The following is a 14,738-nucleotide window of genomic DNA, read 5'->3' as shown; positions in this document are numbered from 1 at the left end:
GTTTTCTTGTGATTTGGAATGAATGGAACAACACAACTTTGAATAGCATGTCCATACTGCAGTGTCAGTGAATAAAGCGTCTGGTTTTGTCTTGGATTCAATCTTTACGATGTACCACTTCCACATTTAGCCAGTCTCTCCCTCTGATGCCCGCTGCATACATCCATCACCTGGCCACTGCCCTGTTTTGCTGTTCCCTGTCAAACACACATGGCATAGCCTATGCTGGCACAGAGATGGACAGAATTTCACTTTAATCCTAGTTAACTGCAAGGTCAACCTTTACATGATAAATAAAAATACAGTTACACAGTGTTTACTGTCTGCTGCAGCCTCTCCTCCCTTTGTATCTGCTCTCTTTGATCAAGGACAGAACTCACTTCTTGCACACAGAGCAGACAGCAGGCTGGAGAACAGAGAAAGGCCAGGTGAGACAGAGACAGAGTCCGAGAGCCAGATTGTCAGTGACACCTTACCACCACAAAACGCAGAGGAACACCTCTCATTAAGAGGCTGTTTGAATGCTGTGGGGAGAAGGACTTGCTGTTTACCTAACTCTGTCTATCTTGTGCTTATTAATAGACACACTGGACTTATTGCCACCAGCATAAACCACATGTTACACAGTGTTTGCCAGCAGTCATTAGGACACAGTCATTTGGACTCAAGCACAAACCTATTAGAGTTTGTGTCTAAAGAGTCAGGCATGTGAACTGTCACCTCATTGGTTGACGGAGACACAACCACAATGTGGTAATTCTAGTTGTATGTGCTTCTAATGTTTGTTCTTTATCTTCTTTGTGTGCTCTGTGTCTTCACATCCTGTTGCGTCAGTTCTCTTTACCACATGAGCACAAAACATTTGTGGTTTGAGGGCACACACACACACACACACACACACACACACACACACACACACACACACACACACACACACACACACAAAATCTTATGTTACACAGTGTTTTCTTAAAAAAGCATTTTCAGTGTTGCAGTAACTGTATACAAAATGACACCGAGGATGCACAAAGATGCTACTACCAAATGAGAGAGAGATAGCGAGAGATGAGAGTATAACATCCTATGTTGTTACACAGATGAAACCGGTTTAGCTCGACAGGTTTAGACCAGAGAGCTGTCGTCTCTTTGTCTTCTTCCTCTGTTGATCTCAATCTGTGGTGACACTGTGTAAAGGAAGTTATCCTCATTCAGAAAAACTAAAAGTAAACTGCATTATTGACGATGACTGAAGCAAAAGCTAAATTAAAACTGAAAACCTCTGCCTTTGTTGTGGAAGAACAAAGAAAGTCTTCTCTGAGGCTCTCTCATGTGCACACACATACACAGATAACTGCTTTTGCAAGACATTTATAACACCAGAGTAAAGATCTGTAGAGATAGACAAGAGAACACAAACCAAAAGTCGAGTTGAATAAATAAATTAAGGATATGGATATATGACAGACCCCCAAGTCCAGTTTGGTTCCATTTCCAGACATTATCCTTCCACATGAGGCAACAGCACAGTAGTAGGTCCCAGCATGAGAGATATTCAGATTGTCCAGTGATAAGTTGTAGATACAGGTGTTTGTTTGTGTGTCAGGTTTCCTCTCACACTGATCATTCCTGTCTCCATGGGTGTAAATGATTCCTGAATCTGAGTCTTTGAACCAGTAAACGCTCAGACACTAATGTCATATTAACATGTGATTCACGTACAGTGTTTTTTCTCTCTCTCATCTAGAGAGCTTAAAGAGAGAATGAGCATCACAGCAATTGTACATAGTTGTTTTATTTTTTATTATTAGTTTTTTTGGTTCAAGCTGAGTTTTAGAGATGAACTGATTCAAAAATGTGTCTTTTGTTATCTGTAGGCTAAACAGTAGAATCCTCTCTCTATATGCAGTACTGCTCAACAGCAGCACAAACTACAACTCCAAACTGAAACATACAGTCGGATTTTCACTTTCAGCTAGATGTACAAATGATGTTGATTTGAGGCTATAGAGTTAGGACGACACTGTTGTGCACATATGTGCACATAAACCCACTAAAAATGTGGTTTTGAATTTTAAGTAGTAGTTGCTTCTCATGTCTTATGGCGCTGCCCAGAAACACTAGTAAAGTCATTACATGCAACACAATAACAAAACATGTACCATGTTACTGCTTTATATGTGAGTAAACACATTCAGTATCTGTGTTGCTCGTCTGTCTTCTAGATCTGTTGGTCTTGTGCTTCTTTAAAGCTGCGTAATGGATGTTTTCCTCATTTTGGAGACTCTGATCAGAAAATAAAACAGTAAATAGTCATGTAAGACTTGAGGGAAATGAAAATTACATTTAAAAAGATTCTTAAACAAGGTTCTGACAGTCTTACGGAAGTTAATCTAAAATCAACAAATACCTCTCCATCTGCTGTGGAATGAGCTGAAATTCTTGAATGAGACTCTGGAAAAGAATAAAACGTTCTCTTACTTAATTGCTGTGTTCATTTAGCACATTTTGTCAACTGCTAACAAAAGCATTTACCATACCTGCACAGAGGCATGTGCTTCTTTTCTTAATCATGCACAATGAGAAAGTCAGTAAAACACTCAGGATGATGGTGAATGCTAAAGCCCCACTCAAGAAGTATATCAAGGAATTTGAGTCCACCTCATCTGTAGAGATTCAGACAGATTTAAGGATAGGACATTATTATATATCTAAAGAATAACACCCATGTACCAGAAAGTTACTCACCCTCAATGTTCACTTTGGTTCCATTTCCAAACAGTACGTGTCCACATGAGGCAACAGCACAGTAGTAGGTCCCAGCATGAGAGATGGTCAGGTTCTTTACTGGTAAGTTGTAGATACAGGTGTTTGTTTGTGTGTCAGGTTTCCTCTCACACTGATCATTCCTGTCTCCATGGGTGTAAATGAATCCTGGATGAGATTCTTCAGAGTCTTTGAACCAGTAAACACTGTGTTCTCCATCACAGCTCCCAGTGTGTACTGTACAGTTCAGAGTCACAGAGTCTCCTGGCTGGATGGTCTCAGATGTTGTCTGATGGACCAGAGCTTGGAGGTGCAAACCTGAACCTTTTACACTGACAGTAGTTCCCTCAGCAAAGTCAAGCATGTATGAATAGCTACTGGCACAGAAGTAAGTAGCTGAGTCTGACATCTGCAGGTCTCTGATCTTCAGGTGATTTTTACCAATGTCAGTATCCAGAGTGAAACGTGGATTTTTCTTGAATTCATTATAAAAAGTTCCAGTTTTATCATACTTATAGTAGGTAGAGATGAGTCTTGGTTTCTGTCCCACTGTTTGTTTGTACCAATAAAACCTTGCAGCAACATCACCTTCATAGAAACATCTCAAAATCAAGTCTGCCCCAGTTTTAACTAAAATAAAACCGCTGTCCTGACGAATGGATGAGATGAATTTCACATCTGTCGTCAGAGCTGAAATAATATGAGAGCCAGTACAAGTAATGAATATATTAAAAAACAAATGTCTAAAGCAAAAAGACAAGTAACACTTTGAACTGATTTACAAAAGTCACAAAAACACAACTCACCCATTTTCCCCAAGAACAAACATGTCAGATAGAAGACAAGCTGTGCAGATGTCATTGTGTTCCAATTGTTATGCTGAATGATAAGAAGAAAGTGTTTTTTCCACTTTTCACAGACGAGCCTGTGTTTGATTGGCCAGTCAGAAGCTTGTTCTACTGAGGAAACATGATCACATGGTCACTGCTACATATAGAGTCAAGCTTAGTTTCTGAGAAGATAGTGAAAGACACGGTATACGAAGAACACAAAGATAAATTGGACATAATCATATTCAAAATGTGTTTTTATTCTTAAATTATTATATTGATCTAATATGAAATGATATTGTATCATATCATATGAGACTGGTAAAATGTATCTTCTGAACATGACATGATGAGATCGTCTATAGTAAAGACATCTCACTTTGCTTGGTTTTGTGGAATTACAGAATTTTAAATATTTTCAAATAATCTTTGGTTATATACAAACACGATTTATCCTGTCAATGTGATATGCTTTTCCTTAAATATTGTGGGACTTATTTGACCTTGTGATGTGACTTTACACCACAAAAATCACTTGAAATTAATTTTATTTAAATGTTTATTATACTGAGCATTGAAGCCTTGTTTGAAGACACTTCTTTCTCTCTCTCTGTTTCCAAACACAAATTTTGATTATGATAACTCATACCCACATTTTATCTATCTCCACTCCTGCAGATGCAACAGAAGTGTAGACCACAAAACTTCAAGTGTTTGCAATAGCTCCACAAAGGCTACTAAGGTGTACTGCAAGTAGAAAAATGTTTTAAGCTTTTTGAAAGATTAACTTTTCATCATGAGACCTTCTTGTGAACATGATATTATGGTAAGGCTTTAGAGGATGTCTATAAATTTTGTCACAAACATCCACTTGGACTTAAGGAACAATGCATCAGATTGTTGGCCTCCTATATATCCTGTCTGTCTAACCTTTCTAGGTCGGCCCCACAAGGGCCATAAAAAGAATTTCTGAAACATCTATTCTGACTAAATGGTAAACTGATTATACACTGATCAGACATAACATCATGGCCACTGACAGACATAATCAATAAAACGTGGTAGATATGATGTACTAGGCAACAAGTAAACATTTTCAAAGGTAATGTGTTAGAATCAGGAAACACGGGCAAGCATCAGGATTTCAGGACTTCCTGCAAGTTTGACAAGGGATGCATTTTGATGGCTAAATGACTGCAGCTCTTGTGTGCTGTTTCTGGTCTGTAGTAGTCAGTACCACTTTCAAAAACTGTCCAAGACGGGAACAGTGGTGAAATGGCATCATTGTCACGTGTGGCCAAGGGTCCCTCACATACACACATACACATGAGCTTCAAATCTGTACCACAGAGCAATGAAAGAGGGCAGCCTGGTTTGATTAATCACTTTTTCTTTTATATTGCGTGGGTAGTCGGCTGTATACTTTGCTTACTTGTGGAACACATGGCACCAGGACACACTATATGAAGAAGGCAAGTGGATGGAAGCCGTGTGATGCTTTGGGTACCACATGTTGTCATATGTTCTGTTTAGAAACATTTGGTCAGGCTTTCCACATGGATCACCTACCTAAGAGTATTTGCAGACCATGTCCACCACATTGAAAGAGTACTCCGAGATATTTGTGGCCTCTTTCAGCGCCCTGAACATAATTGATAATGCACCCTACCACAAAGCAAAAATGGTTCAGCAATGGTTTGAAGAGAACAACTCTTGAGGGATTTTTATTTAAATGTGTCACAAACTGGACTTAAGGATAAAATTGCATTTAGGTTCTCAAAAGTGCAATGTCAAGTGATCTTAGGTTTATCCCATTTTTGTGAATGCCACAGAAACACCTTGAAGGAATTTCTTCAAACATAGGACAAGCATCCACTTGGACTGATGTATCAAAGTACAGTGGCAAGAAAAAGCTTAGGAACCCTTTGTGATTACGTGGAGTTTTACAAAAAATGGGGCTGCTTAAAAAAATAGTACACAAACATTATATGTTTGCATGTTTTTATTTAACATAACATATAAACATTCACAGTGCAGGGTGGAAAAAGTATGTGAACCTTTGGACTTAATAACTGGTTGACCCTCCTTTGGCAGCAATAACCTCAACCAAATGTTTCCTGTAGTTGCAGATCAGACCTGCACAACGATGTAGAGTAATTTTGGACCACTCCTCATCACTAAACTGTTTCAGTGTAGCAATATTCTTGGGATGCCTGGTGTGAATGGCTCTCTTAAGGTCATGCATTTCAATCGGGTTGAGGTCAAGACTGGGCTGAGCCACTCCAGAAGGCGTATTTTGTTCTGTTGAAGCTATTTTTTTGTTGAATTACTTGTATGCTTTGGGTCATTGTCCTGTTGCATCACCCATCCTCTGTGGAGTATCAGTGATCGGAAAGATGTTCTTACGTTTTCCTGCAAAATGTCTTGATAAACTTTGGAATAAATTTTTCCATCAATGACAAAAATCCGTCCAGGCCCTAAGGCAGCAAAGCAGCCCCAAACCATGATGCTCCCTCCGCCATGTTTTACAGTGGGGATGAGGTTTTGATGTTGGTGTGCTGTGCCTTTTTTTCTCCACACATAGTGTTGTGTGTTTTTTCCAAACAACTCAATTTTGGTTTCATCTGTCCACAGAATATTTTGCCAGTGGTGCTGTGGAAAATCCAGGTTCTCTTTTGCAAACTTCAAACGTTCTGCAATATTTTTTTTTGGACAGCAATGACTTCCTCCGTGGTGTCCTCCCATGTACTCCATTCTTGTTTTAATGTTTTCCTTATTGTAGATGTGTCAACAAAAATGTTAGCATGTGCCAGAGATTTCTGTAAGTCTGTAAGAGCAGGACAGCTTTAAACGACACATCCAATATCATCACACTGATTGGACTCAAGGCCGGCTCACTCCTGGCTCCAATTAGCTCTGGAAAAGTTTTTAGTGTTCACATACTTTTTCCACCCTGCACTGTGAATGCTTACATGTTATGTTCATTAAAAATATGAAAAGATATAATGTTTGCGTAGTATTATTTTCAGCAAACTGTGTTTTTGTATTGTTGTGAGTTAGATAAAGATTGGAGCACATTTTATGACCAGTTACTGCAAAACTCTACGTAATCACAAAGGGTGCCCATACTTTTTATTGCCACTGACACAGTGAAGTGATACAGCATTGGCACGGTTTGATGGTACTGATCGTACATAGTTGTTTTATTTTTTTGTTATTAGTTTTTTTGTTCAAGCTGAGTTTTAGAGATGAACTGATTCAAAACTGTGTCTTTTATTATCTGTCTGGTTATTATCTGTAGGCTAAACAGTAGAATCCTCTCTCTATATGCAGTACTGCTCAATAGCAGCACAAACTCCAAGAGTTAGAGTTAGGACAATGTTCATCAGGAAACAGCTGCTGTTGTAAATGATACCAACTACTTTTGTCTATCTGTTAAACATATTAAATATAGTCTGACTCATCAAATAAAGGCATCACACAAATTTATTGAGACATGTAATGAATTTTATTATATGCACATAAACCCACTGGAAATGTGGTTTCGCATTTTAAGTAGTAGTTGCTTCTCATGTCTTATGGCACTGCCCAGAAACACTACTAAAGGCATTACATGCAACACAATAACAAAACATGTACCATGTTACTGCTTTATATGTGAGTAAACACATTCAGTATCTGTGTTGTTCGTCTGTCTTCTAGATCTGTTGGTCTTGTGCTTCTTTAAAGCTGCGTAATGGATGTTTTCTTCATTTTGGAGACTCTGATCAGAAAATAAAACAGTAAATAGTCATGTTGACTTGAGGGAAATGAAAATTACATTTAAAAAGGTTCTGACAGTCTTACAGAAGTTAATCTAAAATCAACAAATACCTCTCCATCTGCTGTGGAATGAGCTGAAATTCTTGAATGAGACTCTGGAAAAGAATAAAACGTTCTCTTACTTAATTGCTGTGTTCATTTAGCACATTTTGTCAACTGCTAACAAAAGCATTTACCATACCTGCACAGAGGCATGTGCTTCTTTTCTTAATCATGCACAATGAGAAAGTCAGTAAAACACTCAGGATGATGGTGAATGCTAAAGCCCCACTCAAGAAGTATATCAAGGAATGAGAGTCCACCTCATCTGTAGAGATTGAGACAGATTTAAGGAAAGGACATTATTATATATCTAAAGAAGAACACCCATGTACCAAAAAGTTACTCACTCTCAACGTTCACTTTGGTTCCATTTCCAAACAGTACGTGTCCACATGAGGCAACAGCACAGTAGTAGGTCCCAGCATGAGAGACGGTCAGGTTCTTTACTGGTAAGTTGTAGATACAGGTGTTTGTTTGTGTGTCAGGTTTCCTCTCACACTGATCATTTCTGTCTCCATGGGTGTAAATGATTCCTGGATGAGATTCTTCAGAGTCTTTGAACCAGTAAACACTGTGTTCTCCATCACAGCTCCCAGTGTGTACTGTACAGTTCAGAGTCACAGAGCCTCCTGGCTGGATGATCTCAGATGTTGTCTGATGGACTAAAGGCTGGATGTTCACACCTGAACCTTTTACACTGACAGTAGTTCCTTCGGCAAAGTCAAACTTGTATGAATAGCTACTGGCACAAAAGTAAGTAGCTGAGTCTGACATCTGCAGGTCTCTGATCTTCAGGTGATTTTTACCAACGTCAGTATCCAGAGTGAAACGTGGATTTTTCTTGAATTCATTATAAAAAGTTCCATTTTTGTCAAACTTGTAGTAGGTAGAGATGAGTCTTGGTTTCTTTCCCACTGTTTGTTTGTACCAATAAAACCTTGCAGCAAAATCACCTTCATAGAAACATCTCAAAATCAAGTGTTCCCCAGTTTTAAGTAAAATAAAACCACTGTCCTGACGAATGGATGGGAAGAATTTCACATCTGTCGTCAGAGCTGAAATAATACGAGAGCCAGTACAAGTAATGAATATATAAAAAAACAAATGTCTAAAGCAACAAGAGACGTTGACAAACACTTTGAACTGATTAAACTGCAGTCACAAAAACACAACTCACCCATTTTCCCCAAGAACAAACATGTCAGATAGAAGACAAGCTGTGCAGATGTCATTGTGTTCCAATTGTTATGCTGAATGATAAGAAGAAAGTGTTTTTTCCACTTTTCACAGACGAGCCTGTGTTTGATTGGCCAGTCAGAAGCTTGTTCTACTGAGGAAACATGATCACATGGTCACTGCTACATATAGAGTCAAGCTTAGTTTCTGAGAAGATAGTGAAAGACACAGTATACGAGGAACACAAAGATAAATTGGACATAATCATATTCAAAATTTGTTTTTATTCTTAAATTATTATATTGATCTAATATGAAATGATATTGTATCATATCATATGAGACTGGTAAAATGTATCTTCTGAACATGACATGATAGTATCGTCTATAGTAAAGACATATCACTTTGCTTGGTTTTGTGGAATTACAGAATTTTAAATATTTTCAAATAATCTTTGGTTATATACAAACACGATTTATCCAGTCAAGGAGATATGCTTTTCCTTAAATGTTGTGTGACTTGTTTGACCTTGTGATGTGACTTTATACCACAAAAATCACTTGAAATTAATTTTATTTAAATGTTTATTATACTGAGCATTGAAGCCTTGTTTGAAGAATTTTTTTTTTATTCTCCCTCTCTCTCTTTCTGTTTCCAAACACAAATTTCCATTATGAAAAAACTTTTACCCACATTTTATCTATCTCCACTCCTGCAGATGCAACAGAAGTGTAGACCACAAAACTTCAAGTGTTTGCAATAGCTCCACAAAGGCTACTAAGGTGTACTGCAAGTATAAAAATGTTTCAAGTTTTTTGAAAGATGAACTTTTCCTTATGAGACCTTCTTTTGAACATGATATTATGGTAAGACTTAAGGAACAATGCATCAGATTGTTGACCTCCTATATATCCTTATCTTTCTAACCCTTCCAGGCACGCCCCACAAGGGCCATAAAGGGAATTTCTGAAACATCTATTCTGACTAAATGGTGAACTGATTATACACTGATCAGACATAACATCATGGCCACTGACAGACATAATCAATAAAACGTGGTAGATATGATGTACTAGGCAACAAGTAAACATTTTCAAAGGTAATGTGTTAGAAGCAGGAAACACGGGCAAGCATCAGGATTTCAGGACTTCCTGCAAGTTTGACAAGGGACGCATTTTGATGGATAAATGACTGCAGCTCTTGTGTGGTGTTTCTGGTCTGTAGTAGTCAGTACCACTTTCAAAAGTGGCCCAAGACGGTAACAGTGGTGAACCGACAACATTGTCATCTGTGGCCAAGGGTTACTCACACATGGGGAGCAAACGCTGGCCAGTGTGGTATTGACGAACTACTGTAGCTCAATTTGCTGAAGAAGTTAATGCTGGTTCTGAGAAAAAGGTATCAGAATACTTATGAGCTTCAGATCTGTACCACAGAGCAATGAGAGCGGGCAGCCTGGTTTGATTAATCAATTTGACTACTATAGGAAGAAGGCAAGTGGATGGAGGCAGTGTGATGCTTTGGGCATCACATGTTGATATATGTTCTGTTTAGAAACATTTGGTCAGGCTTTCCATGTGGATCACCTACCTAAGCATTTTTGCAGACCATGTCCACCGCATTGAAAGAGTATTCAATGATACTTGTGGCCTCTTTCAGCGCCCTGAACATAATACATAATGCACCCTACCACAAAGCAAAACTGTTTCAGGAATGGTTTGAGGAGAACAACTCTTGCGGGATTTCATTTAAATGTGTCACAAACTTGACTCAAGGATAGAATTGTATTGTATAAGCGCAATGTCAAGTGATCTTAGGTTTATCCCATTTTTGTGAATGCCACAGAAACACCTTGGAGGAATTTCTTCAAACATAGCACAAGCATCCACTTGGACTGATGTATCAATGTACAGTGGCAAGAAAAAGCTTAGGAACCCTTTGGGATTACGTGGAGTTTTACAAAAACACAGTCTGCTTAAAATAATAGTACACAAACATTATATGTTTGCATGTTTTTATTTAACATAACATATAAACATTCACAGTGCAGGGTGGAAAAAGTATGTGAACCTTTGGACTTAATAACTGGTTGACCCTTCTTTGGCAGCAATAACCTCAACCAAACGTTTCCTGTAGTTGCAGATCAGACCTGCACAATGATCTGGAGTAATTTGGACCACTCCTCTTCACAAAACTGTTTCAGTGCAGCAATATTCTTGGGATGTCTGGTGTGAATGGCTCTCATAAGGTCATGCCACAGCATTTCAATCGGGTTGAGGTCAAGACTCGGCTGAGCCACTCCAGAAGGTTTATTGTGTTCTGTTTTAAGCTATTCTTTTGTTGAATTACTTTGGGTCATTGTCCTGTTGCATCACCCATCCTCTGTGGAGCTTCAGTGATCGGACAGATGGTCTTACGTTTTCCTGCAAAATGTCTTGATAAACTTTGGAATTCATTTTTCCATCAATGACAAAAATCCGTCCAGGCCCTAAGGCAGCAAAGCAACCCCAAACCATGATGTTCCCTCCGCCATGTTTTACAGTGGGGATGAGGTTTTGATGTTGGTGTGCTGTGCCCTTTTTTCTACACACATAGTGCTGTGTGTTTTTTCCAAACAACTCAATTTTGGTTTCATCTGTCACTGAATATTGCCAGTAGTGCTGTGGAACATCCAGGTGCTCTTTTGCAAACTTCAAATGGCTCCTCCGTGGTGTCCTCCCATGTACTCCATTCTTGTTTAATGTTTTCCTTATTGTAGAGGTGCTAGAGATTTCTGTAAGTCTTTAACTGACACTTTAGGATGCTTCTTTACTTCATTCAGCATTCTGTCGCTGTGCTCTTGCAGTCATCTTTACAGGACGACCACGCCTAGGGAGAGTAGCAACAGTGCTGCAACAGTAAACCCAAGACTGGTGTTTGTTTTTAAAGGGCAGGACAGCTTTCACCAACACATCCAATATCATCACACTGATTGGACTCAAGGTTGGCTCACTCCTGGCTCCAATTAACTCTTAGAGAAGTCATTAGGCTAGGGGTTCACATACTTTTTCCACTCTGCACTGTGAATGTTTACATGTTATGTTCAATAAAAACATGAAAACATATAATGTTTGTGTACTATTATTTTCAGCAGACTGTGTTTTTGTATTGTTGTGAGTTAAATGAAGATCGGAGCACATTTTATGACCAGTTCATGGAAAACTCCACATAATCCCAAAAGCTTCACATACTTTTTCTTGCCACTGTAACAGTGCAGTTATACAGCAGTGGCATGGTTTGATGGTAGAGTTTCACAGGTTAGAAGCAGCTGAACCATCTCTAAGGGATTGAAACAGCCCTCTTACAGATCTGAAATATTAGGAAGGCGTCTACATATTTAATTTGATTTACTCAGACACTAATGTCATATTAACATGTTGGAATGTGATTCACGTACAGTGTGTTTTCTCTCTCTCAATTCGAGTGCTTAAAGAGAGAATGAGTATCACAGCAATTGTACATAGTAGTTTCATTTTGTTTATTTTTGTTTTTTTTTTTGTTCAAGCTGAGTTTTAGAAATGTACTGGGTCATAAATGTGTCTTCTATTATCTGTCTGGTTGTTATCTGTAGGCTAAACAGTAGAATCCTCTCTCTATATGCAGTACTGCTCAACAGAAGCACAAACTACAACTCCAAACTGAAACATACAGTCGGATTTTCACTTTCAGCTAGATGTACAAATGATGTTGATTTGAGGCTATAGAGTTAGGATAATGTTCACCAGGAAATAGTTGCTGTTGTAGATAATACCAACTGTTTTTGTCTATCTGTGAAACATATTAAATATAGTCTAACTCATCAAATAAAGACATCATACAAATTTATTATGACACGTAATGGATTTAATTATGTGTACATACAGTAAACCCACTGGAAATGTGGTTTCGCATTTTAAGTAGTAGTTGCTTCTCATGTCTTATGGCGCTGCCCAGAAAAACTAGTAAAGGCATTACATGCAACACAATAACAAAACATGTACCATGTTATTGCTTTATATGTGAGTAAACACATTCAGTATCTGTGTTGTTTGTCTGTCTTCTAGATCTGTTGGTCTTGTGCTTCTTTAAAGCTGCGTAATGGATGTTTTCTTCATTTTGGAGACTCTAATCAGAAAATAAAACAGTAAATAGTCATGTAAGACTTGAGGGAAATGAAAACTACATTTAAAAAGGTTCTGACAGTCTTACGGAAGTTAATCTAAATCAACAAATACCTCTCCATCTGCTGTGGAATGAGCTGAAATTCTTGAATGAGACTCTGGAAAAGAATAAAACGTTCTCTTACTTAATTGCTGTGTTCAGTTAGCACATTTTGTCATTTGCTAACAAAATAATTTACCATACCTGTACAGAGGCATGTGCTTCTTTTCTTAATCATGCACAATGAGAAAGTCAGTAAAACACTCAGGATGATGGTGAATGCTAAAGCCCCACTCAAGAAGTATATCAAGGAATGAGAGTCCACCTCATCTGTAGAGATTGAGACAGATTTAAGGAGAGGACATTATTATATATCTAAAGAAGAACACCCATTTACTAGAAAGTTACTCACCCTCAACGTTCACTTTGGTTCCATTTCCAAACAGTATGTGTCCACACGAGGCAACAGCACAGTAGTAGGTCCCAGCATGAGAGACGGTCAGGTTCTTTACTGGTAAGTTGTAGATACAGGTGTTTGTTTGTGTGTCAGGTTTCCTCTCACACTGATCATTCCTGTCTCCATGGGTGTAAATGATTCCTGGATGAGATTCTCCAGAGTCTTTGAACCAGTAAACACTGTGTTCTCCATCACAGCTCCCAGTGTGTAATGTACAGTTCAGAGTCACAGAGTCTCCTGGCTTGATGGTCTCAGATGTTGACTGATGGACTAAAGGCTGGATGTTCACACCTGAACCTTTTACACTGACAGTAGTTCCTTCGGCAAAGTAGAACTTGTATGAATAGCGACTGGCACAGAAGTAAGTAGCTGAGTCTGACATCTGCAGGTTTCTGATCTGTAGGTGATTTTTACCAACGTCGGTATCCAGAGTGAAACGTGGATTGTTCTTGAATTCATTAAAAAAAGTTCTATTTTTGTCAAACTTGTAGTAGATAACGACGAGTCTTGGTTTCTGTCCCACTGTTTGTTTGTACCAATAAAACCTTGCAGCAACATCACCTTCATAGAAACATCTCAAAATCAAGTCTGCCCCAGTTTTAACTAAAATAAAACCGCTGTCCTGACGAATGGATGGGAAGAATTTCACATCCGTCGTCAGAGCTGAAATAATATGAGAGCCAATATAAGTAATGAATATATTAAAAAAAATGTCTAAAGCAACAAGAGAAGTAGACAAACACTTCAAACAGTTTAAACTGCAGTCACAAAAACACAACTCACCCATTTTCCCCAAGAACAAACATGTCAGATAGAAGACAAGCTGTGCAGATGTCATTGTGTTCCAATTGTTATGCTGAATGATAAGAAGAAAGTGTTTTTTCCACTTTTCACAGACAAGCCTGTGTTTGATTGGCCAGTCAGAAGCTTGTTCTACTGAGGAAACATGATCACATGGTCACTGCTACATATAGAGTCAAGCTTAGTTTCTGAGAAGATAGTGAAAGACACGGTATACGAAGAACACAAAGATAAATTGGACATAATCATATTAAAAATGTGTATTTATTCTTAATTTATTATATATGATCTAATATGAAATGATATTGTATCATATCATATGAGACTGGTAAAATGTATTTTCTGAACGTCTCTAGTAAAGACGTATCACTATGCTCAATTTTCTTGAATTATAGATTTCTCTTTCAAATAATCTTTTGTTATGTACAAACACGATTCATCCATTCAATGAGATTTGCTTTTCCTTTAATGTTGTTTGACGTGCTGTGATGTGACTTTATACCATAAAATGACTTAAAATGAATTTAAACTTAATTTAAATGTTTATTATACGGAGCATTTTTTTTATTCTCTCTCTTTCTGTTTCAAAACAAATTTTCATTATGAAAACTCACATTTTATCTATCTCCACTCCTGCAGATGCAACAGAAGTGTAGACCACAAAACTT

The 14,738-nt window shown here is 38.1% G+C and overlaps 3 protein-coding genes across 3 annotated transcripts; all 3 read right to left on the bottom strand.

Annotated features, from left to right (window-relative positions):
* Positions 1-1,647: 1,647 nt before the first annotated feature.
* On the bottom strand, positions 1,648-3,630 carry LOC113157228 (immunoglobulin alpha-2 heavy chain-like). Its single transcript, XM_026352572.1, has 5 exons — positions 3,570-3,630; positions 2,746-3,453; positions 2,538-2,663; positions 2,408-2,451; positions 1,648-2,283 (listed from the first exon to the last, which is right to left on the bottom strand). The coding sequence occupies exons 1-5, from the start codon at positions 3,622-3,624 to the stop codon at positions 2,164-2,166; spliced, it is 1,053 nt and encodes a 350-aa protein (XP_026208357.1). The 5' UTR covers positions 3,625-3,630; the 3' UTR covers positions 1,648-2,163.
* A 3,531-nt stretch (positions 3,631-7,161) lies between these two features.
* LOC113157229 (immunoglobulin alpha-2 heavy chain-like) lies at positions 7,162-8,698 on the bottom strand. The gene is made up of 5 exons (XM_026352573.1): positions 8,635-8,698; positions 7,805-8,512; positions 7,597-7,722; positions 7,467-7,510; positions 7,162-7,356 (listed from the first exon to the last, which is right to left on the bottom strand). The coding sequence occupies exons 1-5, from the start codon at positions 8,687-8,689 to the stop codon at positions 7,237-7,239; spliced, it is 1,053 nt and encodes a 350-aa protein (XP_026208358.1). The 5' UTR covers positions 8,690-8,698; the 3' UTR covers positions 7,162-7,236.
* Positions 8,699-12,552: 3,854 nt separating this feature from the next.
* LOC113157230 (V-set and immunoglobulin domain-containing protein 1-like) lies at positions 12,553-14,112 on the bottom strand. The gene is made up of 5 exons (XM_026352574.1): positions 14,053-14,112; positions 13,225-13,932; positions 13,017-13,142; positions 12,887-12,930; positions 12,553-12,776 (listed from the first exon to the last, which is right to left on the bottom strand). The coding sequence occupies exons 1-5, from the start codon at positions 14,105-14,107 to the stop codon at positions 12,657-12,659; spliced, it is 1,053 nt and encodes a 350-aa protein (XP_026208359.1). The 5' UTR covers positions 14,108-14,112; the 3' UTR covers positions 12,553-12,656.
* Positions 14,113-14,738: the final 626 nt, after the last annotated feature.

This window comes from Anabas testudineus, chromosome 18, assembly GCF_900324465.2.
Source record: "Anabas testudineus chromosome 18, fAnaTes1.2, whole genome shotgun sequence".
Classification (NCBI taxonomy): domain Eukaryota; kingdom Metazoa; phylum Chordata; class Actinopteri; order Anabantiformes; family Anabantidae; genus Anabas; species Anabas testudineus.
The sequence above is the reverse complement of the archived record's forward strand: the minus strand, read 5'-3'. Positions and strand labels throughout refer to the sequence as shown.

Excerpts from the sequence above, each read along its gene's own strand:
- LOC113157228 (XM_026352572.1), bottom strand. The coding sequence starts at position 3,624 with ATGACATCTGCACAGCTTGTCTTCTATCTGACATGTTTGTTCTTGGGG. Across the intron at positions 3,454-3,569 it reads TTTGTTCTTGGGGAAAATGG|CTCTGACGACAGATGTGAAA; the intron begins GTGAGTTGTGTT and ends ATATTATTTCAG. Across the intron at positions 2,452-2,537 it reads AAGCACATGCCTCTGTGCAG|AGTCTCATTCAAGAATTTCA; the intron begins GTATGGTAAATG and ends ATTCTTTTCCAG.
- LOC113157230 (XM_026352574.1), bottom strand. The coding sequence starts at position 14,107 with ATGACATCTGCACAGCTTGTCTTCTATCTGACATGTTTGTTCTTGGGG. Across the intron at positions 13,933-14,052 it reads TTTGTTCTTGGGGAAAATGG|CTCTGACGACGGATGTGAAA; the intron begins GTGAGTTGTGTT and ends ATATTATTTCAG. Across the intron at positions 12,931-13,016 it reads AAGCACATGCCTCTGTACAG|AGTCTCATTCAAGAATTTCA; the intron begins GTATGGTAAATT and ends ATTCTTTTCCAG.
- LOC113157229 (XM_026352573.1), bottom strand. The coding sequence starts at position 8,689 with ATGACATCTGCACAGCTTGTCTTCTATCTGACATGTTTGTTCTTGGGG. Across the intron at positions 8,513-8,634 it reads TTTGTTCTTGGGGAAAATGG|CTCTGACGACAGATGTGAAA; the intron begins GTGAGTTGTGTT and ends GTATTATTTCAG. Across the intron at positions 7,511-7,596 it reads AAGCACATGCCTCTGTGCAG|AGTCTCATTCAAGAATTTCA; the intron begins GTATGGTAAATG and ends ATTCTTTTCCAG.